Source organism: Atractosteus spatula, chromosome 27 (assembly GCF_055471065.1).
Source record: "Atractosteus spatula isolate fAtrSpa1 chromosome 27, fAtrSpa1.hap1, whole genome shotgun sequence".
In the NCBI taxonomy this organism is placed as follows: domain Eukaryota; kingdom Metazoa; phylum Chordata; class Actinopteri; order Semionotiformes; family Lepisosteidae; genus Atractosteus; species Atractosteus spatula.
This window is the reverse complement of record NC_142732.1, coordinates 11,002,916-11,030,096: the sequence shown is the minus strand read 5'-3', so window position 1 is coordinate 11,030,096 and position 27,181 is coordinate 11,002,916. Positions and strand designations below refer to the sequence as shown.

General features: G+C 50.0%; 1 protein-coding gene and 1 long non-coding RNA gene across 2 annotated transcripts in view; one reads left to right on the top strand and one right to left on the bottom strand.

Annotated features, from left to right (window-relative positions):
- Positions 1-451: 451 nt before the first annotated feature.
- On the top strand, positions 452-22,147 carry blmh (bleomycin hydrolase). Its single transcript, XM_088906686.1, has 12 exons — positions 452-553; positions 2,245-2,442; positions 3,284-3,393; positions 3,955-4,096; positions 4,865-4,953; positions 6,193-6,285; positions 13,064-13,219; positions 13,719-13,877; positions 15,120-15,187; positions 15,468-15,585; positions 16,728-16,797; positions 21,869-22,147. Exons 1-12 carry the CDS (start codon positions 544-546, stop codon positions 22,015-22,017), a joined length of 1,362 nt encoding a protein of 453 aa, XP_088762812.1. The 5' UTR covers positions 452-543; the 3' UTR covers positions 22,018-22,147.
- Positions 20,532-27,181, bottom strand: part of LOC148814418 (uncharacterized) — a 12,508-nt gene continuing 5,858 nt past the window's right edge. The window contains exon 2 of the long non-coding RNA XR_016086123.1: positions 20,532-20,860. This is a non-coding gene — a long non-coding RNA (uncharacterized LOC148814418). The remainder of the gene's footprint in view (positions 20,861-27,181) is intronic.

The window sequence follows — 27,181 nt, the reverse complement described above, 5'->3', positions numbered from 1 at the left end:
ATGAGCATTCATACGCTGCTCATCTAAACGGTGATCATAGCGATTCAGTCTTGGAGAGAGACAGAGCGCGGGGTAGGGTGACGTAACAAGGGTCCTCGATTTTAAAAAAAATATATATCCTGAACCGGAGAAGATAAACGCAGGCAGATACGGATTATTCTATTAGAAACTATTAAACGGCAGAGTCTTACAGACATTAGCCCCGGGAAAATAAAAACAGAAACCGACACAGCTACTCCCTGGTGCGCTTTATTCCCGTCAAAGCGACCGAAATTCAAATCTCCCGCCACTGTATCCAAGCCGAATTAACGCCCTGAACTGAAACTTTATTTTTTTTTTAAATAATGTGGCCTTGTCAGAGGTCGGCACACCTGGAGGACAGCAAGTTTAATTCCGTGATAAAGCGGAGGCTGGACACGCGGAGCGCGGCGCTGCGGCCCCGGCTTCCTGTTTCCGGGAGCCGCGCGGACGCGCCGCCCTGAGCCGAGAGACCGGGCGACGGTGTTTGTAACCGGGGTCTTTTTAACGAAATATCGCCTCGCCATGGAGACGGGTAGGGTAGTGTTTCTGGTCTCGTTTCACCTTTTCAGCCACCAGCTTGACAGGACTGCTGTTTTGTTCGCTTTGATAGTTTTTGAGGCGCCGATAACCTAAATCCCGAACTTTCTTTGCGCCGGGTTTCAAATCACGGTAACGATCACATAGGTTTATATCGATGAACCCGTTACCCGTGTTTTCCTTGTGCAGTAGGAGACCTACTGGTGCCGCTGGTGGAAATCGTGGTGGAAAAGGTCCAGCTGGTGTCTACTACTGACCAGCTTGTTCCAGTTCAGAGCGTTTCGAAACCAGAACAGAGTGTTTTTCCAGCACCCGTTTTAAAGAGACAGCTCGCATTGTACTGGCAATCACTCGATTCCCAGTAGAAGCTGAGCGGTGAGCAGTTTGAACCACTTCGACCCAGTAAATAAATGCCAGTTCAGCGCGTTTGAAGCCAGTTGCTAATTTCTAATGGAGCTCACTGGAATTTTCCACCAGAATCCTCCGTTTCAGGCGTTTTGCCAGTAATGCAGCAGCTGTTAAAAAGCTATTATCCTGTAAGATGAGCCGGTTTCGTCCAACGGGAATGTAGTTTGCAAGTTAAGGCAGTGTTGAGTGCTCGGTCAGCTTTTAAAAGCTTTTAAAAGTGTTTGCTTTCAGCTGTTGAAATCTATACATGTCATACATTCTTCCTTATTCTGATCTGTGATTTTTTTTTGTCATATGTATTTTTTATATAGCAAGTTTGTAAATTACTCTTAGACTAACGTAACTTTGGATAATCAACATCCAGATAGGTCCTCTGACAAAGGTTATGTCCGCTCGTCAGTGTGCCTGTGTAGTGGCACCAGATCGAGGGAACCCGGTAAAGATCTCCTGCGAGTTTATTAATTTCTTTTCTGGAAACTGAAAGACGCAAACCGTAAAGTATAGGTCTTTAAAATGGGAGAGATTGTCACACGGTGAACTAGTAATGAAGGCTAGTCTTTTGTGTGTTAAAATGAGATCGTGTCATTTTTAAGTGTCTTCTGTAGAGAAAACTATTAAGAAGATGCCAGCGTGTGTTGGCACCAGGCCCATGTTTTTTTTAGATTTACACTGTATAAACTCAGCAACTTGGCCCTGTAACCCAAATAAACTGCAGCCCATAAAACTGCGACAAGAACCACTTTCTTAACGGCTGCAGTTTTAACCCTACCGCCCACCTATTTTGCCTCATTTTTTGATTACTTGGTTACTTCTGGTAATGTTCTCTGGGGTAAAAATGCCTGTACAGCAGGTCTTCAGTACATGGTGTCCTTTGGATTATTATAGCTGTAATGACATCAGTTAAGCAACTGGGACAAAGTTGAAAGCAGAAGCCCTCCCAGACTAGGAGCTGTGAACCTGGCTTTTGGCTCTGTGGCTAAGGATCTGCGCCTGTGGCTGGAAGGTTGCCGGTTCAAATCCTGCAGCCGGCAGAGGAATCCCTTAACCCCAGCTGTTCCAGGGGCGCTGTACATACAATGGCTGACCCTGCGCTCTGACCCCATGCTCTCTCCCTATCTGTGTGTCTGTGTGTCTCATGGAGAGCAAGCTGGGGTATGCGAAAAGATCATTCCTAATGCAGGAAATTGTATAGGGTTAATAAAGTGATGTTATGATGTGAACCTGCCTCTAGTTTTCCCTCAAGGGCCTGCCGTGCCCCTCCTGTGTCTGTGCCCGCAGGCCTGAGCACCGAGAAGATCGCCTCCTTCAGCAAGCGCCTGAAGGCAGAGCCCCGCTTCCTGCTGGCCCAGAACGTGTCGACCTGCAGTGACCCGCTGGAGGTGTGTCTCCACCGGCAGACCGTGCAGGACACCGTCCACGTCTTCCAGCACAGCATCCCCACCGAGGGCAAGCCAGTCACCAACCAGAAGAACTCGGGTACGCTGGCCAGCCCATCAGGGCACTAAACAGTTACAGATGAGATGAAACAACTAGGCCAGTCCGCTGTAGACCATCTAGTAGTTAGTAGCTTAATGATCTAGTGATCTCATCCAGCTGTTTCTTGAAAGAAGCCAACAACATGACTGGGCAGCTTGTTCCACACTCCTACACCCTTTGCGTAAAGAAGCATCTCATATTCTTGGTTTGAAGTGCTCTTCTGTGTCGCTTCCACTTAGTCTTCTAGACTGCGTTGCATGGTTTATTCTAAAGGACTCCACTGGGCTGACCTTGTTGGTGCCTTTGAGGACTTTGAATACTTGTGTCACCTCCCCTCGTACTCTTCTCTGTACAAGACTAAAAAGGTCCCACACCGACAGGGTGAAGGAACTAAACATTAAGCCCCATGATCTGGTTGCTCTTCTCTGGAGTGGTTCCAGCACAGCACTATCATGACACACAAGCTAAGACTTAACGGAAAAGGACATTGCAATGAAATATTTGATTCACAGCCCTGGGTCACATTTAATCCTTTGTGATAAATACTTATGGCTTAAATGTCCCAGAAGTCTTGGTGAAAGGACTCTGTCACATCACTGGAGCTCAGCACAGCCTGGCAGAAGGACACAGTCCAGTCCATTAGGCCCACACTGACCTGTCAGACTGGGCATGAGCACCACCCAACGTCCCATGTGCTTCAGGGAGCACTTTAAAGACTCGGTCACTTTCCACATTGAGTGTAAAAACTCCCCAAATCAACATCACACAGCAGACTCTGCGGATTTGTTACACTCGTGTGTACAGAAGTGTAGTGTGAAATGTTTGTTTTTTTTAACCTCAGGGAGGTGCTGGATCTTTTCCTGCCTCAATGTGATGCGTCTTCCATTCATGAAGAAGTTCAACATCGAAGAGTTCGAGTTCAGTCAGTCCTACCTGTTCTTCTGGGACAAGGTAAAGGAGATCCTAGTGTTCATAGCATCCAGAAGTGGCCTCTCTTTCCTCTGTCTGCCTCTGCTTTTCCTTCCCCTGTCAGACTTGTTCTCTACCTGAGCTCCTCCAGGGTGTTCAGCTCTGCTCCCCAGGGCCACAGGAGCCTCTGGTTTCATGCCAAAACATGTACCTACCTCTCACTGGGCCTGGTTCGGCCTGGTCCGCCGCATCTCGCTGGGCCGGTCTGGTTCGGCCTGGTCCACCGCGTCTCGCTGGGCCGGTCTGGTCTGGTCTGCCGCGTCTCGCTGGGCCGGTCTGGTCTGGTCTGGTCCGCTGCGTCTCGCTGGGCCGGTCTGGTCTGGTCCGCCGCGTCTTGCTGGGCCAGGCCGGTCTGGTCTGGTCTGGTCTGCCGCTTCTCGCTGGGCCGGTCTGGTCTGGTCTGGTCTGGTCTGCCGCGTCTCGCCGGTCTGGTCCGGTCTGGTCCGGTCTGGTCCGGTCTGGTCCGCTGCGTCTCGCCGGACCGGTCTGGTCTGGTCCGCTGTGTCCACCACTAACGCGCTGTCCTGTCTCACTGTCTCTCAGGTGGAGCGCTGCTACTACTTCCTCAAGGTGTTCGTGGAGACGGCCCAGCGGAACGAGCCGGTGGACGGGCGGCTGGTCCAGTTCCTGCTGTCCAACCCCACCAACGACGGGGGGCAGTGGGACATGCTGGTCAACCTCATCGGTGAGCAGACAGGCCTGGCGCTGCCTCTGCTGTCACAGTTATTCTGAAGTGACAGTGAAGCAGCTGCCCCTCTTCTCCCGTAACTGTTTTTAAATGGGCTCTGAACCCATTTTCTGGTAAAAGTTCTCTACAGCGGACTCCCGTTTTACATGATAGGTCAGGTTCCTGACATAGCGTGTATAATCAGTGCACCACCCTTCAACCATCCTATTCCTCTGCCCTAGACAAGTTAAATCAATCGGAAGTGTATTAGTATGTGTATGCATGTAATTGAAAGTATTGTGAAAACAGTAATACAGCAAATACAGTACTGGGCAGTAAACTAAACTAGATCAAATAAAATGCAGGGAACACAGCAGATGAATAGCCTTCACTCGGTCTCTGATTGCATGAATCGAAGATTCGTTCTTGCCATACATACTGTATGCGCAGAGCTGGTCACTGTCATCCCACCCCTTAACTTCTTCAAAATCTGGATCTTTAACTCCAAATCAGGCACTTTTCTTGACTCGCCCTTCCCCATCGTACTTGTTTGCAGTTTACGAGCCATATTGAGGGTGATAAAAAAATTAAAAGCACAGGCTAATTCCCAAAGTATAGCTAAGGTGTGCAGGCTGTGCCAGAATTAACGTAAAAATAGTTCACGTCAAAAGTGAGTCTGCTGTATTTTGCTTGAAATATTGAAGTTGAATTGAAATCTTATTTTTCTGAAACGAAAGAACCCAGTTACTGCAGTGGAATGTCTGATGGTGCCCGTTTTTTTTCCAGAAAAATACGGTGTGATTCCGAAAAAGTGCTTTCCAGAGTCCCACAGCTCCGAGGCTTCCAGAAGAATGAATGACATCCTGAATCACAAGGTGAGGAAGGTTGTTTCGGGAGGGCAGCTGCAGTGTAGTCTCCCACTTGGGCAAGGCGCATGTCCTTCCCGAGGTCATTTATTCCCCAGTTGAATTTTTAGCGCTGGAATTGATCTGCTGTGTAAAATAAAACCAGACGGTTCATCTCCATTGAGCTCATTGTTAACTTTCAGTCAGAATTGGCTGGGAGGTTGCTGGTTCAAATCCCGCGGCCGGCAGAGGAATCCTACTCTGTTGGGCCCCTGAGCAAGGCCCTTCACCCCAGCTGCTCCAGGGGCGCCGTATAAATTCCAGAAGTCCAGGTTGTCTTAAGAAGTCCAAGTCCATTCTCAAGGACCCCAGTCATCCCAGTCACAAACTGTTTTCTCTCCTACCGTCCAGTAAACGGTACTGAAGCATTCGGTCAAAGTCCAACAGATTACGAAACAGCTTCTACCTCCAGGCAATAAGACTGCTAAATAGCCAACCTGCAGTTCCTTTAGCAAATGACCCGTAATGGCTACATGGACACACAGTCTTCACTGTACTGTGCACACTGCACTACTTGGACATAATGTATAGCACACACCCTGGACACATAGCAGCTCTATTTATATTGAGTTTTGTCTGAGTTTATTTTCTTCATTACATTATTATGTAACCTTATTTTCTAACCTTAATTCTGTGATTTTGAACCTTAATTCACCCTGGTGAGCTCGTAGAAAAGACATTTCATTGCCAGCAACTACTTACTGCTGCACGCTGTATTGTTGGGCATTTCATAAATAAACTTTGATCGATTGAAATGGCTGACCCTGCGCTCTGACCCCAAGCTTCTCTCTCCCCATCTGTGTGTCTCACGGAGAGCAAGCTTTTCGAGGGTAAGCGAAAAGACAAATTCCTAATCCACGAAATTGTATATGGCCAATAAAGTGATCTTATCTTAGAATTGGAAATTTGCGAAAACTTCTGTCATCAGCCCTCGTGTGTATTTGTGTGGGTTCTTTTTTTTTGCATGCTCGCATCCAGTCCGCATCCCGCAAGATGATGCTGATCTTCCAGTGATACTTCAGGCGTTGCTTTTCTGCCTTTGATCTGCAAGGCCCGAGCAGTGTGTATTTGTAATCCCTGAATGCAGAAACATGTCGTTAAATGTCGTGCATTTAACGAGCTTGAGGGCTCATTCACTTTGCTCCCCAGAACACGAGGCAGTTTGTTCACATCAGCTTCGCCTGATCTTCTCCCTTTTCTGTGCCTCAGATGAGGGAGTACTGCCTCCGGCTGAGAAACATGGTTGCCAGCGATTCCACGAAGGAGGAGCTGTCCGAGGCCATGGACAGCATGATTGAGGAGGTAACCTGCTGTGGGGGGGGAAAGAGCTGCTCTTCCATTACAGAAAAGCAGATCAGACTCCCTTGGCAGAGCAGAGTTGTCCCTTTCGAGCTTCATAGGCTACATGGTCACGGTCTTGTCTGTGGGCAAAGTTCTGCTTCATATTTTGTTCATGTTTATGTCCCACACTGGGTGACTCAAAATTGGGCAGCAACACCAGCTGTTACCAGCTTGTGGTCTGCTGGTGTCAGGACTCAGAAGCTCTGCAAGGCTAGGCCTGGCCAGTACTGGGGTGGGCAATCTCTTAGGAAAGCTAGGGTACTGCTGGCAGTGCCGCAGTTGCAGCAGTAAGGGGCTTCTTCCCTGGATCAGAATTTCCAAGCCAGTGCCCGAATATGATGACTGGGGACACTGCTGTAGGAGGAGAGTCATTAGACGTGACCAAGCTCACTACTTGGTCGTTGGAGGTCAACACATGCAGTAGAGTTCCTGGCATTGGCTCCTGATGCAGTCTGAAAGGGATCACGCTGTGCGTGCCTTGGAAGTCACACTGTTTACTGCTTCGTTTGACCCAACCCATTCCTTTCTTATGACTCAACCGAACTGCTGACCCCGATTTCAGATCTTAGCAGAAAAATTCATTTATGAATTGTCAGTCATATCTAGTTCTGTTTGAGCCAGGAATCAGGATAGATTAGAGCCATTTGTTTTTCTCATTAGCTCTCAGCTCACTGCTCTGAGTGTAGCCCTGATGTTGGCTTCAGACGTTCTTGGCGATAAACTACATTACTTCTCCACAAGGAGTGACCACAAGGTGGAGCTGTATGATCACAGTGACTTGTACTATGGATGAGGCTACTCCAAAGTTCAGATCTGATGAAGAGCTGACATTTTTAAGCATTTAGTGTTTTATATGTTATAGTATTAAAATATATACGGTGCTGTCAGTGGGGTAGAGCCTCTCCTCCAGTCGGTGTTGAACCTCCCGCCCGTGTCTGTGTAGACAGTGACATTTCAAAATCCAAATGGCTAGAAAGGCCCTGACCAGGGAAACGAAAAACAGTTCAAACTGTGGATCCTGCCAGGATTTGTTCCGAGTAATAGCTTGGCTTCACCCGACGAGAGAGGAAGAGAGAGAGGAGATTGATCATTCTTGTATCTCTTTCATAGTGTTTTCTCCAGTGCCATTTTCACATAGCAGTTTGAATAATGGAAGCAGTCAGGTTTGGCACACATATTCCCTGGCCCTGGATGAGCTCTATAGCCCTGACATGACTGCTTTGAATCAGGGCTGCCACCAGCTGGCTGTGAGCAGCTTTCTGCAGGCAGAGGTGCAGAATTAGCTGAGCACCAGTGGGATTAGTGGGGTTGCAGGGCCTGGAATCGCCTGGGCTATAAGGTATATATGTCTTCGACTTGCTGCACCGCGATGCCCTTTGGGATGGGCGCTGCTTCTCTTTAATGGATGTGTAAAGGGCTGACGAGGCACCATGGGATTCGCAGTGGGAAGACAGCCCTGACGTCATTCTGTGCATCTGCAACAGAGGAGTGCACAGGATCCGGAACAGCGTCTTCAGTTGGTGGGGCTGAAAACAAATACCAGCCATTACGAAATGTAAAAACATCTTCAGTCTATTCCACAGGTGATTTGGGAGGTACAATGGTTAGTTAAACGGGGTCTTTGCTTAGGAAAACCAGAGCATAGACTCTGTTCAAACAATCGGTTTAAATCCCAATGATCCAGATCCGAATAGCCGCAGCAGCTGTTCAGCTCTGTAACTTTAAGTTTCCTCGAGTTTCGCCCCCGCTGGCAGCAGGCCTTTGTTTACCCACCTGTGATTGGTGTTGTCCTCTTCTGTACAGACACCTTTCACCGTCGAGAAATTGGAACTGTACCTTGTTTGTTTAATAATAAGCAGAGTAAACACGGCCTCAAGGCAACTGCCTTCAATCTTTTTTCTTTGTTTGCACATCAGTAGAGGAGTGCAGCCTGGGCCTCTGACGGTGCGTTCTGCAAACAAGGCGCCACAGTCCCTCCGTTTTGTGAACCCTGAACGCTTGTCTGACACGCTGCCAGAATGTGGAACAAAGAATCTGAGCTCTGGAAGCAAGAACCTGCCCTGCCGGGTGAAAAATCTGCATCTTCTCCTGGAGAATCGGCTACATCAGTGTATATAGATCAGCACATGTCTGTGAATGTCTGACACACTGGGCCCACAGATGCTACAGCTCAGCCCCTTGCCTAACCCCCCCCCCCCCCCCCGCTGCCTCTGGGTATCGTAAATGTGTAACGTACAGAGATCAAAGCAGCCATGAGCGCCGCTCGTCTTCCAGGGCAGGAGTCCTGCAGGCTTTACCAGCAACTGATGAAGACCTGAAAGCACCGGTGCTTTGACGTCTTGGCTCACTAATCACTTTAGTTAACTAAGATCAGAGGTGGAGTGATCACCGGCAGCCGTGCAGCCCAGAAGGACTGGCATTGCCCTTCCTTTGATTAAAGGGATGGCTTTGATGTCACCCCTGTGAGCCGTTCCTGCCCCCCCCGGTGCCCCAGTGACGGCAATCAGGGTAGTTCGCTGGTCGCAGTGAGTGTTAATGCAGATCCGCAGAAACCCCATCTGTGCTTTCAAGTTTTCAGTGGGTCTGCACCGAAGGGATTTATTTCACACTCAACGTATACGTGTGTGCAGATTTTTCTTTTCCATTGTGGGTAATGAAATATCATCTGCTTTTTGTTTGTTAAACAGGAAATGCCAGTCAAAGTTATTTGACTAGTCCCAAGTGCATGTTGTATTAATGAGGTTGTCTCTTCTGCACTGTTTTATGCAAACTGGCTTTGAGAAGGCTGGGTGAAATGGAGAACATATTGTTAAAGAAATGTGCCGCTTTGTTGGTAATGCATGTTTGTTTTTATAAAGAATTTAGTTTATTTTATGCTCTCATGAAGCATGCTCAGTACATACAAGAAATTACTCGCACCAGGTTTGCTGTTGACAGGTGCCCCAGGGCTTTAGTGACGAGAGGTAAGGAGAGGCTGCTGTCCAGAACGTGAGCTCAGACAGCACTTGCCCCACAGGTGTTAGATCTCCGAGCTCCTGAGCTGCATGTACGTTTCAGAAATGTTCAGGAGGGCTGTCTTCATTTCGTGCATGGGGCAGTTTTGGTACACATCCAGGTTTTTCCAGTTCGGGGGGTAGGATGGGGAGAGGCGGAAGTGAGATGTTGACATTCTCTGGTTTAATTATAATGAGAAGCAGTCTTCCCTCCAGCATTCCAGACCCGCACACTTCCGATCCGCAGCTGACAGGATTGTTTACGAGTCCAGCGTTTAGAAAAAGACATACGTTACCGTCTTGAAAAGTAAAATAATTGCATGTTCTCACTGAGCGCTGGTTTTGAGATGTGGCATAGATGCTGATGCATAGCGGAATTTAATTAGCAGCTTAATCAGCAGCACCTGTTCGTAACGAGACCCATCCTAGACGGCAGGAGAAGGAAGGCAGCTGGTCACGCTCGCCATAAAGCCAGGCCTGCTGTGTGTGTGCGCGTGCGCTGGGGTCCTGTATGTGTCTTCCAAGCCGCTGAGCTGGGCGAGGGACAGTGCCCCGTGTCAGCCTGTCCGCGGGCCAGCCGTGCTTTCCCAGGTACAGGCGACTGTGGCCATCCTTCTCCCCACATGGGGACAATGGATGAGGCAAGCGTCTTCTCTGACCCAGCTGTGCACCAAACACAGGCTTCTTAGTGACAAGAAATGAGGAACATTCTTGTTTTTAAGATCCATTCTCACGATCAGGAATCCCTTTTTTTCTTAAGGATAAGTACTGTGGCGTTTGGTCCTAAGACTGTTTTAAGGATCCCAGTTGGCTGTGGTCCTGTGGGGTTGTTCCAATGTCATGTTCAGCCTCTTGCAGTAAAGACTAATCTCAGCTGTGATACCAGTGTGTAAAATCTCAAGGTAATTTCTGTATTACACTGCATTTTTAAAGAGCAACATCATCATGTATGAATGAATCATAAATATCGCTCCCATAGGAACAGTAAGGTGATAAATATCCTCAGCATGGAAATTAATTTGGTTAGTTATGCTAGTTTGATTTTACCACAGATCAGGTTTCGAGGAGCTCTTCCTGTGTTTTAGCTCTTCGCGTGCCAGCCTGCCAATACACAGGCAATAAAATGGTCTATTTTCCCACTAAGGCAGGAGCATCCTGGGCCGTCTGGCCTGGCGTGACGGAGAGAGGCGACCTGCCATGTAGCTTAACTGCACTGGGAGCCCCTTCCGGCTGCATCAGGCCAGACCACCTCAGGGCTGCCTGGGAAACAGAAGTGGAAACAGGGTTCTTGACCAGCCTGTTCCTTACCTCCAGAGGGCTTTTAAAGAGGACCGTTAACTACAGGATCTTTAAGAAAATGATTGCAGATAATGCCTTCCCTAATCATTTCCTTAAGGGAGTGACTTGCGTGTGGTCTGCCTCGAATTCCTGCATCACAGCCACCCTGCGTGTCTTCTAATGAGAGTTTTTTCCCCAAATTCCACATTTGAAAAGAGTGTTTATTATTGGGTAAAACAAGAAATAAGCATGGAGGTGCAGAGAAAGGAGGAGGATGTCTCCCGCACAAACGTCACTGGCCTGACCTGCACCAAATCTGCTGGCTCATTTGGCCCCCCACCCCTGGCGGTCTGACCTGTGTGCTGCAGTGTCCTGCAGCTTGCTGGACCTCTCTGACCCCAGAGCTGGACTGAGGAGTGCATCTGGAGCCGCGAGCTGGCTGCTGCGCTTTCAGAAGGGGCTTTGCCAGCGCCTGAGGATTTAAAACCCTTTTTTTTTCTTTTGCACGACCTTCTGAATCTTCTTTTTTTAGAAAGAATAACAAGGGGAAGTGGTCATTTTGGTTTACGATGGAAAAGGGCATACTTGCACCCAATGGTGGGCCTATTTTGGCAACCCAGTCATTTTCCCCAGGTTTTGCTTAAGTGCGTGGCCCATAGTCTGGTAACCAGCATTTTTTTCTTCTTACCTTTAAAAGATTACAGATACTGAGTTTTTTACAAGGGCAGCTTTCATCTTGAAAACTGCATAGAGGTTGCAGGTATGCGCCAAAATTCTGTCCTTTTCCGGGTGGTGCTGTCTGTGCACCATGTGCCGCGCACAGCAGAGTTCTCCCCTCACTGTCCTTTACTATATAACTCTCAGATAAATCTTTAAGCCTCTTTGTTGTCAAGTTTTTCAGTTAAACTACTGTGGCGTGGAGACGAGCCTAGCGAATGCGATAGATCCCGTTCTGCTGTAAATCTAGAGCCGAGTGATTGATTGCCAGCGCACCCAGCTCGCTAAACACATGGCACTGTCAGCTTGTGCTATTTTAGAGTGAGGAATGGCTGTTTATTTCCTGGAGAGAGATTTAGGAGCCTGGGTCGGGGCCCCTCTTGCTTGTAGGAGCTGGTCCACATGGCATTTTCTCCCGCGCAATATGTGCGGTTTTCCCCTGCTGCAGGCAGATGTTTCAATATTGACAGTTCGGATTCCCTGACGTCATGGGCAGCCGCCAGCCTGTCGTGCTCCCTTTGAAGTGAGAAAGGCCTCCTCTGTTTGCATCGGGAAGGAATTTCTGTAGTTGGTGAAAGACAAATGGGGTGGGGGGGGGGGTGGTGGGAGCTTATTTTTGTCGGTGCCACCTGTGCCCAGTGCCACACTCGCGCCGCAGACGGCTTGGCTGGCATGCGCCCTGCGCCACGGGAGAGCGCCGCAAGAAAACAAACAGAGCCGCGTGCGGCAGGGAGGAGGCAGTGGAAAACTTAATGAGACTGACGGGCCGGGCCAGGGTGTGTTTGTAGGTGCCTCTGCTCATCCGCCTGGCCTCTGCGGCTTATCTGCTTCCTAGGGACCAGTTTTACTTGGACAAAAAGTCACGGGAAAGGAAGGAAATTCCTTAGATTTCTGTATCACAATTGTGGAAAACTCTGCCTCCGAGAAATGTGTTGAAACGGTGTGATTGAGCGTAAAGCAAAACAGATACGGACCGCTGTGGCCCCGGAATCCAGTGACTGACCTGTGCCATGACGGGGTTAGTGCACCATGGCCATGGAGCTTGTAAACAGTCCCTGAAAAGGGTTGATTTTTGCTTATTTAATTTAGCCTGTTTTTTATCATTTCTCTTGCCTTCACTGTGCTGGTTCTGATCTCTCTGATCAGAAACACTCCCGACTGGGAGAGCTCTGGCGTTGTGGGAATCTGACTCGGAGCTTGTAGATGCAAACGGAAGAGACCCTGTAGGAAACTGCAGTGCGTCCGTCCATCAGGTGTATGGCTGACCTCGTGCAAGAGCAGCACCGTCCCTCTGTGACCCCGGCCACCACAGGCTCACATGGTGTGGGAAGATCTGGTAACAAGGAGTGGGGAAAAGGGGAAGGGAGGCAGTGCCTTTGTTTCTTTTGGAAATCTGGTTTGTAGGGAGAAATTTAGGCTTCTGTCAGACCCTGAATTTTCAATAAATTAGATTATACCGAACACCTCTAGCTTACCTGTTTTAGTTGAAACCATGTACACTATGTAACCTCTACGTTTATTCAGTGGTGTCGGTCCACGTGTTGTCTTTTGTGGTTTTTGGTCTCATGGGATTCAGGAAGAGCACAGCATCTGACTGCACTCTCTGCTCCACGTTGGTCCTGTTGGGGATTCTCCTCCCAGTACCCGGAGAGGTTCTTGGGCCCTGGCTGTGTGCCTGTAGCACCAATACTCCCCTCCTCCTGCTGGTCAGGGACCTCTCTAGTGGTTGTGACTTCCTGTCTTGTGTTCAGGTGTTCAGAGTGGCCAGTGTGTGTCTGGGAAGCCCTCCGGAAAGCTTCTGCTGGGAATTCCGGGACAAGGAAAAGGCATTCCACCGGTTTGGGCCGCTCACCCCTCTGCAGTTCTACAGAGAGCACGTGAAGCCGCTCTATAACATCGAGGACAAGGTGAGGAGTCAACTTGCGCATACAATGCTCCTGCAATCCTATAGGAATTGCCCACTGTTCCGAAATAGTCAGCTTTCGGAAACTTTGGGCTTCAAAGTAACCTCGCTCGACTTCAGAGACAAGACTATGTAACACCTTCTGAGTACTTTTCTCCTTTGCAGCAGTTCTTTGAATGCAGCCTTCTGTGTCCAGGTCACTGATCCTGCTGCTTCCCGTCAGGGCGACACTTATTTCTGTGCTGTGTACAGTAACACTTGGCACTATAACACTATGGGCAATCCCGCACTGCCCATATGACTTAAATAATTAAACTGACTAAATTCCATCTGTTTCCGATGAGGCATAACAGTGTTGCACTTTACTCAGGTTAATCTCTTTTGGCTTGAGAACGAATTGGTACGGGTTTGACTGTCAGTGATGAAACGATACTGTAATTTGAGAGATGGGTGCGTTTTCCAGGTCCATCGCTCATTGTGTCCTCTCCGTTTGCTGTGCGCAGATCTGCCTGGTGCACGACCCCCGACCCCAGAACCCCCACAAGAAGCTGTACACCGTGGAGTTCCTGGGCAACATGGTGGGCGGCCGGAAGACGCTGTACAACAACCAGCCCATCGCAGTGCTCAAGAAGGCTGCCGCAGACTCCATCAAGGAAGGCGAGGTGAGGTCTCCTTCCCACAAGTCCTGGCAGCAGCTAGAAAAGTGGAAGTCAAATTCCCAGGTGTGTGGAAGTTATTGAAAGCATAGATGTAGTCACCAAAAGGTATACCATATAGGCCCAGCCTTTGGAAGCTGATTGTCCTTACTTTAGAAGGACTTGTCTGAGTGAAGCGGTTGTGTGCATGCATCGCGCACTGGAGCCTTCAGAAATGGTTCCGTCGGCTCGTGTGCTCCGACCTTCTGGGTGAGCACAGATGAGGTCCCTGCTGGGGGGATGTGAAGACTCGGGAGACGGCAGTCTCAGCCTTGTGTCCCTTGGCATTCAGATTCATATTATCTGGTGAGAGTTTTTTGTGATTTTCCAGTGAGTGAAAGGGGATGTTCTGGTCTGCTGTGATTTTTGACCGTGCTCCAGGCAGGCAGGCAGGCAGGCATGGAGAAAAGGTGGATTCGAGCTGGCGTTGCCCATTCTTCCGGGCCTTAGTTGTCCCGTCTAGGCCTGGGGTCTGTCCTGTGGAACCCCTCCCCCAGAGCTTGTGTTGTAACTAATCAACCATAAATACGTATTAACGTTTCATGGAGAACCTGGTGTTGTTGCAGATTAAATGTGAAAGTAAGAGAAGCCCCCCCCCCCCTTCTTCCCACACACCTTTGGCCTTTCGTGGCTGGACTCCCTTTCAAGCAGTCCCCCCCTCACGCAAATGAAACTCTACACTTGGAAAAGGCAACATGAAAATACAAAGTAGTAAAACCTCAATATCTTAATAATGCAAATCTCACCGCTGTGTGACAGTGTTGATTTCTCAATGGGACGAAAAGTCTTCCTTTGTTTTTGAGCACCCCTTGGATAATCCCTTGATGACCCCCTCGCCAGCATTCCCTGCTCTGAGGAAGAGCTGCTTCATGCCGTTTCTGGCTGTGCAGCTGCCCCAGCCCACTGTCCTCTACCTGGTAGCTGTGTGTTTAACCCAAATGATCCTGGCGCACAGTAGTGCCGAGTTTCTCTTCATCTTGGTTCTGATGGCTAATATGCTGATAGAAAATGTATCCCCAAGGAGTGTATCCCCTCTACGCTTCTGCAGTAAGTATTTTGTGCAAGTTTTACAATTCATTTGACTTTGAAAAGGTGTCACTGGCTTCTGTCCTGCAGTAATTTGGGGGTTTCGTGTGAACAAGCTTCTCCGCACAGGGCCTCTCTCACAGACCTCGGCTGGCATTCCTCTGTTTGTTCTCTCCTGTCTAGGCAGTCTGGTTCGGCTGTGACGTGGGGAAGCACTTTCACGGCAAGCTAGGCATCAACGACATGAACGTGTGAGTGTGTGGGCATGCTTCGAGCCAGAGGGCTTCTCCTCCGTGCTGCAGCGTGCTAAAACGAGTGTCCCTCATATAACACTGATGCTGAGCATGTTCTCTGTTTCTTTGGATGTAAGTGCTTTGTAAATTGGATACGGCATGTTAGTCCCCAAGTCTTCAGGCAGCACTCAGATGAAACACAGACCACTGCACAGCAGTACATTAACCCTTCATCTTCTGGCAGATCGGGGTGGTGGAGACATGACGTGTGTGTGTGTTGGGTTCTGTGTGCTGGCAGGTTCAACCACGAGCTGGTGTTCGGGATCTCTGTCAAGAACCTGTCAAAGGCGGAGCGGCTGGTGTTCGGTGATTCCTTGATGACCCATGCCATGATTCTGACGGCTGTCACTGACAAGGTACAGTGCCTCCGCGCCGCCCCACCAGAAGAAAATACATTCACTTCTATAGGAAAACTCCCATCAACACCTTGAATAGGTTTGCTGAAAGCCACAGAAAAGCTCACTGGCTCCGCCGAAAAGCCAGTTTTCATTTTCTCTTGAACACCTCAGTTGCCTTAGGTTAGGAAGACGGCAGTCCAAGGTTCTGGGTGTTGACTGATCAGCATGAGAGTTCATGAGTGATCTGTGTTTGTGTGGTACGTCAGTCAAGTTCCTGATTTAAAGAGGATGGCCTCAGCCTGTAACGAAGGTGTAGGCATTAAGGACATTCCTCTCAAGGCCGCTCAATGAGAGACATGGAGCAGCCTGAACTTTCAGCCACTGTGATCACAGCAACGGTGGGCTGAATCCTAGGGTGTGACGGTCTAGAGAAGTCGCTGGGAAACGGGTAGCAGGTGGTCAGATGTAGTGCTGCACATGTGCCTCCTACTGGCAGCCATCATGGGGGCTGCCGGCACCCGTGGTCTGAGCTAGAGGAGGGGCCTGTCTGCTGCGGTCTGGTCATATCCCTGTTTCTTGCGTCACAGGCGTGAGCCGTGTTTATAGTGCTTAATTACCAGTAGTTGTTGAAATTACTGTCAATTTCCCCCTAAGTGACCCCAGCTGCCCGCATCCTGTGAGCAACATTCCAAAGCATTTGATGCAGCTGGACTCCACAGTCCCACATGCGGCCTGTCCGCCCCCCCCCACTCCCTTACCGCCTCGCTCTCTGGAAACATCACAGCCGGGGTGCCACCTTCCCAGCAGGCTCTCCCTTTCCTGAAAGGTCCTCGGAGACTATTCTCTTGAGGGTGAAGTTCGTTCCCGCTGTGGGTGTCTAGGGTTCTCCAGCGCATGGCCCCTTTATCTAGAGCGTTTGAGCCTTTCCTCTGCCTGTGTGCCCTGTGGGTTTGCTAGCCGCTCTCTTCACGGTGCACCCGGAGCAGGTGTGGTGCCCGGCAGCCTCCTGCAGGTGGCCCCAGCGGGGCCTGGGGGCGAGGAGTGAAAGACGAGGGCAGCCAGTGGGGGTTTCTCGGTCGGGTGGCCGACACCAGTGCGGTCTGGGTGGCTGTAGGAGCGCTGGGTTCCGCTGGTCTCACTTCTCCTCTCGCTTCCCACAGGAGGGCAAGGAGCAGCAATATGAGAAGTGGAGGGTGGAGAACTCCTGGGGAGACGACCGAGGGAATAAAGGTAGGCAGCTCGGCTCGGGCCCACTCGAGTGTGTGGCTGGTTAGTGTGAGGCCGTGTCCCAGATAATAATTATAATTGCTTACACTTATATATCGCTTTTCTGGACACTCCACTCAAAGCTCTTTACAGGTAATGGGGATCCCCTCCACCACCACCAGTGTGCAGCCCCACCTGGATGATGCACCAGTACTCTCCCCACACACCAGCTCTCAGTGTGGAGGAGAGCAGAGTGATGAAGCCAGTTCAGAGATGGGGATTATTAGGAGGCCATGATTGGTAAGGGCCAATGGGAAATTTGGCCAGGACGCCAGGGTTACACCCCTACTCTTTTCGAGAAACGCCCTGGGATTTTTAATGACCACAGAGAGTCAGGACCTCGGTTTTACATCTCATCCGAAGGACAGCACCTTTTTACAGTACAGTGTCCCCGTCACTATACTGGGGCACTAGGACCCACATGGACCGCAGGGTGAGCGCCCCCTGCTGGCCCCACTAACATCTCTTCCAGCAGCAACTTTAGTTTTTCTTAGGAGGTCTCCCATCCAGGTACTGACCAGGCTCACACCCTGAGCCCTTGCAGACTTGAGCAGGAACGCACATATAAAGGACACAAGACCACAAGTGTGCCTACTGGGACATGACCCCAGGTGGGATTGTGGGATTAGGGACAGCTCCTGTGGCCCTGTGTGTGAAGTCTGTAGGACTGGTTGTAGTCTTCTGCTAATGGTCTGTTGTAGGCACAGTTGGCCACTTGCTCTGCCCTGCGCTCTTGTCTTTTACAACAGCATTCCCTGTCGAACGAGCGCAGCTGGGACTGATGTGGTTTTGTAATTGATGGCTCCTCACAGATTGTTTTTTTCCAGACTCCCAGGCTCCAGCCAGGCAGCACACAGTTTTCCATTACCGAAAGGTCCTCTGTGGGGTTTTTTAGCGCTGAAAAAAAGAGGGTAATGTTGGTTTCAAAGGCATTTTTTCCCCCGAAACCTGTGACTCTGGCACTGTGCGGCAGGGTCAGAAACAGCGTCACGTGCTTGTTGGTGATCGGTGTGCCAGGCTGGGGGATGTATTAATAATTGTGCACAAGCTTCAGCTGTCTGATGGAGTCAGTACAACCTGGCATGATGGCACAGGTGAAATGCCCAGGAGGGCCACATGAAGGTCCAGAAGAAGTTCCCCCAGCTGCCTGCACAGGCTTGCATTGTGGCGATTGGTGCAGCCTGGAGCCTGTGCAGAAGACAGCTCCTGCCCTGTTTTGCACCCTCCTGCATGTGAGCTGTAATTAGCCTACTAATTCCAGTGGCTCTAGCCAGGACAGGAGAGCATGGGGCAGCAGCAGGAGCAGGGGGCCGGGAGATTTCTTGGAAACCCGTGTGGCTGCATTCCTCCGCAGATTAAACTTGTAATCTCCAACCTCTTAAAGCTCCATCTCGTTCCGTGGCTTGGGAACTGAGCTCCGCTCATCAGCCCGGGCGATGCCCTGCTTTTCAGTCTGAGCTGGCTTCTCTACAGTGTGTGCGTGAAATGGGAGACTTCACAATATATAAAACGGCCTCAGAATTATTAACAGAACAATAGTTACTAGCGATCATCCTAAAAACCATTTTAATGAATCTGTGCATGAAAAATGAAAATCTCCATTTTAAATGCTACCCAAGTCACAGGACTTGCACAGCATAGGGTCTTGTAAGTTAAAAACGGAGTTAGGCTTCACTGTCAAGATTGTATTTCTTAATGGAAGTATTCTTAGATTTTCTGGAATGACTCTTAAAGGTTGATTTTGTTTAATAAATTGAAGTCTGTGATGTAGCTGTAATCACTTACCTTTTGAGCACAGTGCTCTGATACCAAGCTTGTATATAGAAGCTACCTTAAAAGCCCTTTCTAAAGGCATGGGCTGCACCAGCTGGCCGTAGGCAGCTGCCCACAGGGCACAGATGGCACTACGTGTTAGAGGGCAGGAGGAGCAGAGTGGCAGTGAGTCCGGGTCCAGGCTGCTGTTGAAAGGGGTCCCTAGGAAGTCTGAAGTGCAGGAATCAGTCTGGGAATCAAACCGACCCCGTTAAACCAAACACGTAAAAAATGCACACGTTTGGTTTGATAGCTCTAAATATAACATTCTGCATAGGAATGGCCAGCGTGAAGCCCGTTTCCACAACACGGGCCGGATGTGTCCAAGCTGCTGGCATTAGAGAGGCTGTTTGGGAAGGGGTGGGGGGCTGAGGTTACCTCCGGGACAGCAGGAACACTGGAACATTCCTGCCTCTGCTTACAAAGGTTCTGATTTAAACCTGCTTTTGAGTACGGGTTGTTTTATGTTTGCTGTCGTTTTTGAGTCCGTTGATTGTAAAACATTGCTATAGGTTGCATCCTATATGCAATAAAACTTATTTCTTCTTTTAGTTTGAAGTAGTACTAGGACACAAGTAAGATCTTTGTGGCTCCAGTGGACACGTATTCCAGTCCTTGCCTTCATGACCAGAGCATTTCGGGAAATGCAGGCTGCGCGGCGCAGGACTGTTGAGAAGAAATTTAAAGATCAGCAGCCACTAAGATGGCTGACTTGTTTGACAAGCGAGGTGGGACTAGCTGTAAACTTTTCCCCAAAGCAGAATGTATGTGCCAGCCTATTTCTGTGCCCTTTTTCCCCCTGTGGTTTGCTTTAATCCTGGGTTCGGTGGCAGGAGAAGGAAAGGCTCCGGATGACTCCTGTGCCGCCCCTGGTCCATGGCAGCTGGGCAGGAGTAAGAGATGCCGTAGTTCTCCCCAGCTCGCTTGCACTGCGGCAAGTTCTGCCAGACGTGTGGTACAGTGCACCTCTCTGGCTGAACCCTCTACACTTACACTCGGGGGATGTGGTGCGTGCATATCACACACACATGTTGTGCACATTAATTTATAGATCCTGTAAATAAAGCGCTTTTACAGGCTGTTCTCAGGCAAAGCTCTTCACTATTTAACCTTTCAGTGTGATCTCTGAAAGAATAAAACGCTCTTTCCTCACCATGGTGTTACCACGATGTTGCAGGTCTACAAGCTCTTTCAAATAATATGAACCTTTAATTAAAAAAAATGAATCATTATTTCATTAATTTGAAACTTTTTTGGACTTTGCAAAGCCGAGATAAGTTATCTGCCTACAGCCATCTAAAACTAATAAAGTGGTCTTCTCTGTACAATGTTCCAGCTAGATCACAGAACACCAGATTTTGTACAGATGTGCGTTATATAAAGCAGACTTAAGGAAACCAGACCCAGTGAAAATAAGAGAATAGGGAATCTCTGAAAATCAGAAAGTGATTTCTTTCACATGTGATCTGGTTTCTACCACAGCCTTGCTCTCCCACTGGCCAAACCATTAGGACCCCACAGCAAATACTGTTCTGGGGTTCTGTAACCAGCTGGAACAGGCTGTGGCCGGTGTTCTGCAGGGCTGTGAAAGTTCAGTCTCAGCCCTGATCTCCTCCATTTAATCCTGCAATGAGGGCTCATGTAGTGTGGAGCAGTGGCTCGGGAGACTGGTGCTCACTCCAGCCACACATGGCTGGCGACCAAGAGAGCCCGTTTCCTGAGCTGGGGATTTCTTATCTCGTAGCCCGTCAGTGTGTGTATTCACATCAATCTCAAATACACATTAGACAATTATTTCAACAGAATGGTTTAACATACAATGCACTGTATATAGCAAGAACCATATTGATTGTCACCTGAACATGAACAGGAGACTTACTGGGTTATTTGCGCGTCTTTATTGTTTTGGATAAGAAATGGGTGTTCTGGCAGCAGAGAATTGCTTTTGTCGACAGGAGCTGGTGCCTGATCGCAGGGCTGTCTGTCGCAGGGGTGCTGACAGCCTCAAGAGGGGCTGGGAGTGTCCTTTCCCAGTGGAACAATGGCCGGAGGGAGAGCGGCCAGCGGGAGGAGGCACAGTGGTGCATGAGGCCTGCCCGGGCATGACCTCGGGGGCACAGGGGGCTGCCAGACGGCATCGGGTCCCTGCCTCACCCATGGCTCGCGAATCCAACACGCAAACCCGCGCAGGGCCCTTAACGTGTTGAATTGAGTCCTGCAATTTCAAAGAGAACGAGAACAGATCTGTAAAAATTGCAGATTGACGAATGGTTCTACGTTGAGCATGATTGACATATCACGTTGAAAGCTAGACAAAAATAATAATGCCTTAATTCAGAGCATGGTTATGATTGCAGTTGAAAGCAGAAGAAAAAGAATAAGCTGAATTGTATCTTGCATGATATCTGTCATTCTGAGTTACACTGCTATGCAGAGAAGAACCGTACCAAGCCTCTTTGACCCCCAAAAGGCCTTTTTTGGCCCAGTCAAGCTGCCTGGGCCTAAGCTTTTGTGCACTAAGCTAGAAACATCGGGAGACGCTGTGAGATCCTTAATCGCCTTATTGTCCTGGCCAGGATGCGTGGGTCTGGCCTGCAAAAACAACTTTTCATCCAGGTGCGTTTACTGTTCCTCTGTTGCTGCCAGTCGCCTTTGATCTTGAGCAGGGATGGCACAGAGCAGACAGCAGGCCTGGCGCAGCGGGAGGCAAGCCTGTAGCACTTTTGGGCTCGGTGTGTTGCTTCCACGCTCTCACCTGCTCTGGGGGGGCAACGTCGGCTCTTCTTGCAAAGAACCACTCCCCCCAGTACCTCTGTCTTCTCATTGTGTTTGGGCCCATTCTGGGAGAAGACTGAAGAGTGGGGAAGGCCTAGGCTACAGCTTATCTGACCACACGGAGCCAGGCATGTGTTTATTTTATTTGTATTTTAAGGAACAGCACAACCCAGCAGAGTAGAAACATGTTTGCACAAACGACGGGAGCCATGTATGTAACACCTCATTTTCCCTTCGGGATCAATAAAGTCTTTATCTGTCTTTACTCGAGCTTAATACCAGTACCAGTATCAGCTCTGGGATGAAGATCTGTAGAGGCCATTGCTCTTAATTTGAGGCAGCGCTGCATTCCGATATACTGGCGTCCAGTTTGGGGTTTTCTCTTTCTGTGTGGTCGGGATCGGACGCGTCGCCTCTCACTTCCGCCTCCCTGGGTCTGTGTCTCCAGGGTACCTGATCATGACGGACGAGTGGTTCTCGGAGTACGTCTACGAGGTCGTCGTGGACAAGAAGTTCATTGCCTCCGAGGTGCTGGAAGTGATGAAGCAGGAACCAGTGGTCCTTCCGGCGTGGGATCCCATGGGAGCCCTAGCCTAACCATGGAAACGGAGGGGCATAACCCCGCCCCCCTGCCTCTCCCCGCCTGGCCCTCTGCTCCCTGCTGTTGCCTCGTTAGACTCCAGACAGCCAGGTCCAGATGAATAAAGGAAGAGTTTTTTTTACTGGTCGCAGTGGCTGCGTGTGGATTATTTCAGTGGTTTGACTTATTTGACGCAGGAAGAGCACTCCCTCTGCTCCCGGGGGGGGGGGGCAGCACACAGAGCTGTCTATCAGTTTAATGGCAGCTGTATTTCTTTGATGCAGCCATTTTTGCGAAATGGAGACTTTGTACACGATTGCCACCATTCTTTAAGAAAAGGTCACCCGCTGAAAAAGGCCCAAGCAGACTCAGTTGTACCCTTCTCTCTGGTGGGTGGATTCCCATGTGATGACTGAAAATAAATTCCCTGCCAACTTAATGCGGGCACGCAGTGCCAATCAGTGGGCAAAACCCCTGCCATAGGAGCTGTTATCAGCCCTTTACCACTGAGGCAAGAGCTTATCTGAACACAGAGCCAGGCATGTGTTTATTTTATTTGTATTTATTTTAAAGTGAGCAGTTTTAATCGGAAGCAAGTTATATCTTGGTGTCTGAATCTTAGCCCAAGGAGACTGGGCGCTGGGCCTGGGTGGGTGGGTTAGAGTCACAGTGGGTTAACAAAACAAGGTTGCAGGGATTGGCCAAGTTTCTTTCCGTAACTTGGGAATGAAAAGCAGGATGCTTCTTTCTCCAGCAGATGGTCACACCCCTCCTTCGGGAGCCATTAACACCAGAACCTTTTAAGTGGCTTGTGTTGGACCTGAACTTTGAAGGGCTGCTACCTCACTGCAAACCCACCTGGAGGGCTTTCAGACCCACAGCTCACTCGAGCATGCAGGCCAGGCTTTTGATCCCACTTCCAACCTTCAAAACATTCTTTTTCAGATCAGATCCCAGCAGCAGGAATGCATCTATCAGCCTGTGCTGTTATCCTAACCAGAGATGAAGCAGTGTGCTGTGGTAGTAACGGCACCTATGGGCTCTTGCTCATTTCTGTCCTGCCAGTGTGAGAAGATGTTGATAATAACAGACGAGAGTCTTTAATGTTTGTGATGTCTGTGTACTGTACACAGTATGCACATGTCACTACGCTACCAACAGCATGTGGCTCTTGAACAGCCTGAATAGATGTTCTTCTGTGATTCAGGTCTTTTTAAACAAGTGATGTTTATGCTATAATTCAGCCCTGGATGCGCCAATCTAGATGGCAAGTGAGCTGCTGGTGCAGAACAGCAGTCCCTCAGTCACTCATCTGGGCACTGCACGTTGCTGGGCACGGAGTGGGTTACCTCTTGGCGCTCTATGGAGTGAAACGAATGGTCGTATCGGGGCTGGGAAAGTAATTTGCAATTCACTGAGCATGGTGGGAAGATCCTTCTGATGTATGTTTTTGACAGTTCTCTGCTTATTGGTTGCCATTAAGCTGATAGATGAGCACCGAGACTAAGAGAAACACTTGTGTCTGTTTTACACGAGTGAGAGCTGCAGTAGTGAGGTCCAGGATTGAGTTTCCTCCCCTGTGTGTCTTTCAAGCTTGTCCTGATAATAGATTGGAGAGCAACCCCGGCTTGGGGTTCCCTTTGAAATTCTTGACTCGTTTTGTCCTCTGTATTCTGTTGTTCGAACTGACCAACAGGACCTGGATTTGAGTGTCGCTGCTCTGGGTGGGATGGGGGAGTCTCGTTATAACACTCGTTTCTTTTGCCCTGCAGATGGCTTTGGTTCACTCCCAGAATCTGAGGCAAGAGTTTGTTTGACATCCTTTGATGTTGAAGGCCACAATTAATTTAAGACAGGCCCCTTCAACATGTGCCAAAAGCGAGAGGGACAGGGTTTGTACGAATGAACTGTTTATCCATTCCTGTTTGTTACTGTAGGTTTCTTTTGGTAGCAGGAAACCTTGCTGTTGGTCAGTCAGGGGGACGCTCAGGTGCTGTTCCTGCTCCCTGGCTGTTACTGCTCAACGAAACAGATGCTTCCAGTGCAGTAAAACACGAAAATCGTAAAGCGAACAAAAGGCAGAAATGTCAGTTCTGTGTCCGACAAAAGGAACGCAGCGTAAATCTGTCCGCTTTTCACAAGTGGGTGATGTTAGCTCTCCTTTGGGAGGGAGGGGGAGGCTGATCAGTCCTGGAGGGTCATGGGACTTGCAGAGCAGGATGGGATTGCTGCTGTTGCTGTTCCAGAGCCAATCCATCACTCTGACTCACTCTGAGAGGTGCAGGGCAGGAGGAACTGGAGCCCCCTGTCGAAAACATGTCCTGTTGTTCTGGAGCCAGAACCGAAACAGGGGCCATGGGCAGGGAACAGGCACTGCCACCCTGGCCACGCAGACAAGCTGAACTCCTGGGGTCAGACAGTCCCAGTCCTCCGCGAGGAGGAACGTTGTGATAACAAGTGGATTCGAGACTCTGGAGTGGCTGCCTTGCAGGTGAAGGCAGTGAAGGAGCAAAGCTTCAGACCCAAAACACATATACAAGCCCAATACTGGGAACGTCTGTGTTGACCAGCATGGCTGTGTGTTTTCCGTAATCCTCTGCACAGAGAATCCTGAGCATCTGTACATCTGCCGGAGGTCTGAAACACTCAGACACACAGAGGCGTTCGGCTCACATCCTGGGCCTTCCTGTTCGGAAGTGGGGTGCTGGGCGCCCCTCTCAGTTGAGCCCAGTTGCCAGGGGGATGCAGCAACACGCCACAGAGAGCCACTCGGGGCGTCAGCAGGGCAGGGGCTGCATGGCGGAGGCCTGCCAGCCTGGCGCGAGCTGCGGCGATGACGAAGAGCGCTGCGTCAGCTCACAGGCACGTGAGAATGTGCTTTCATCTCCGGCAGCGCCGGGAGGACATGAGCGGCTCCAGACGTGGCTTAAAACTAGGAAACGCTGTCTTCCATCAGGAGTCTAAGGCCTCCCTCTTCCTCCAGCTGCGGCCTCTTGCGCTGTTTTTCTTGAACCCAAATGTAATTTATTTGTCTCCCTAAAAGATTTTGAAAAGCTGCTGATTAGATCATCCTGATCTGCGTCTTCTGTTCTTCTGCCCTGGCCTCGTCCCTCATGGCTTTTAGCCTGGGGGTATCTGTCATTCTGCCCCGCCCACGGCCGCGGTGGGGCCTGGACTCTTCCCCCATGGCTGCGGTGCAGCCCTGGGTCCTCAGACCCGAGCTGCCTTTCTGTCGGCTTCTTTATAAACAAACGCATGAGAGAGAAAAAACGTTTGCCGTTTCACGTTTCAGCAGCTAAGCTGCGCGTTCTGCCCCTCTGGAAGACGAAACTGCCGCTTTGCGCGGACACGCGCCATTGGCGCTCGCTCAGCTTCAGTCTTCCTAAAGAAAGGCCAGGCGACTGAGATTGAACTTTTCAGGCGTTTTAAAAAAGTTGCTTTCATTGCAGTTTTGTTTGTTTAATGATAGTTGAAGAGCAGATAAGCCTGTTATCAGTGCTGCCGCCTTTGCACACAAGATTAACTTCATTCCGGAACAGACACACAGAGCAGGACTCGGTCACCACTTCCTTGCTATAATATATGGACGTGTGACTGGCTCACAGGGCAAGGTCAACTGTGGCGCACAAAATCTCGAAATAACCCAGATCCCCCAGATTTGGTATGAGAAACGGCGAGCCCAGCGTCGTGCTGGGGCCAGTGTCAGAGGGGTCTGCAGGCCCGCTCCAGTGCAGAGGCCCTGAGAGAAGATCTGCTCTGTCCTCAGGCAGGTCTGGACTGCAGTGCGCAGGTCTGCGCAGATCTGCGCAGGTTCGCTCCATTCCGCCTCTTATCCGAGGAACCGGCTGTTCTTGGAGATAGGAAGGAACTTTGGAAAAGGAGGAAAAAAAAGTGCATGAGCATGATTTCAGATTTCCTGTTTTTTTCTGTTTTAGTTCCCTGGTTCGTGCCCAAATTACCTGACATAAGTTTGTTACGACATAAGACATTTTCTTTATTTTTGTACTATTTGTAGCATTGTAGCGGTTGTTGTAGAGGTCATGTTAATTGCCACAGAGGGTCAGTTTCTGAATGAAGTGCTTTTCAGATCTCCTCGATAAACGGACAGTGTTCTGCCCAGCCCCAGTTGTCTCTCGCGCTGCCATTGACTATACTTTTCTACTGGCAACACAAACGGCTCCGGGATCGAGACACCTGGCCAGACAGCGAGGCACAGAAACTCAGTCCGACTGGCAGGTGGGTGAAATCGGCGTCCCCACACAGCCCTGCCGCGCTGCCAGCAGGCCTAAGTGCCTGCCACCAGAGTTCCTCCATTCTTGCTCTCACAAGGCTCCTGAAAGGGGTCCGCTGCGAGCAGGAATCTCAACAGCAGTTCAGAGCACAAAAGCAGAGCCACACAAAGCGGGATCTCGGAAAATAAAATAAATGGAGCTTTCTTTTCAAAAGGAGAAACTCCAGCATTAGGGCCTCTCTGAATGGGACCTCAGCGGGCTGCTTTGTGCTCGTTTTTTTTTTTTCTGTTTTCTTGGACAAGCTGGTCTGAATCAGATTAAGGCCTAGGCTAAGAGTGGGCAGCGAATCGGTGAGAAAAGCCCACAGAACAAAGCCACAGCGCCTCTCGTCCTGGCGCCCCGGGGGCTCGTGTGCGTCCCGCGGGCCGCTTCCGACCTCGGAAACGGGAGCTGCTAGGGGAGTGGCGGTGAGGAAGTCGCCAGCGTGACAGAGGAACGTTAAACCGGCCAGCAGCGCACGGCAAGCCCTGACACGCTCATGGGCCGGGCTGGCAGGGCACTGTGTACAGTGTGACCTGCAGGGGAGTCTGTTCCAGCCTGTCGCTATGCTGTCCGCAACCAACCAGCCAGCCTGTCGCTACGCTGTCCGCAACCAACCAACCGATCAACCAATCAATCAATCAATAGCTTCAGGAACCTCTGAGGTGAACAAAAGGCGGTGGGACTGACACGAAGGCTCCTGCTGGGTTGCAACTACAAGAGGAACATTTTCGCTATCGGTCACTGCCCCTCTGTCCCCAGCGCCGTGCCGCTGCCCCCCTGCGCCGGCGTGTCCTGGCCCGGCCGTGTTGCGTCCCGGGTGGCGAGCAGGACCCTTCAGGCTGCGCGCGGACGAGGATGGACCGTGACACCTGCTGGGGGAGTGAGACACAGGTAGGTCTTGCTTTCT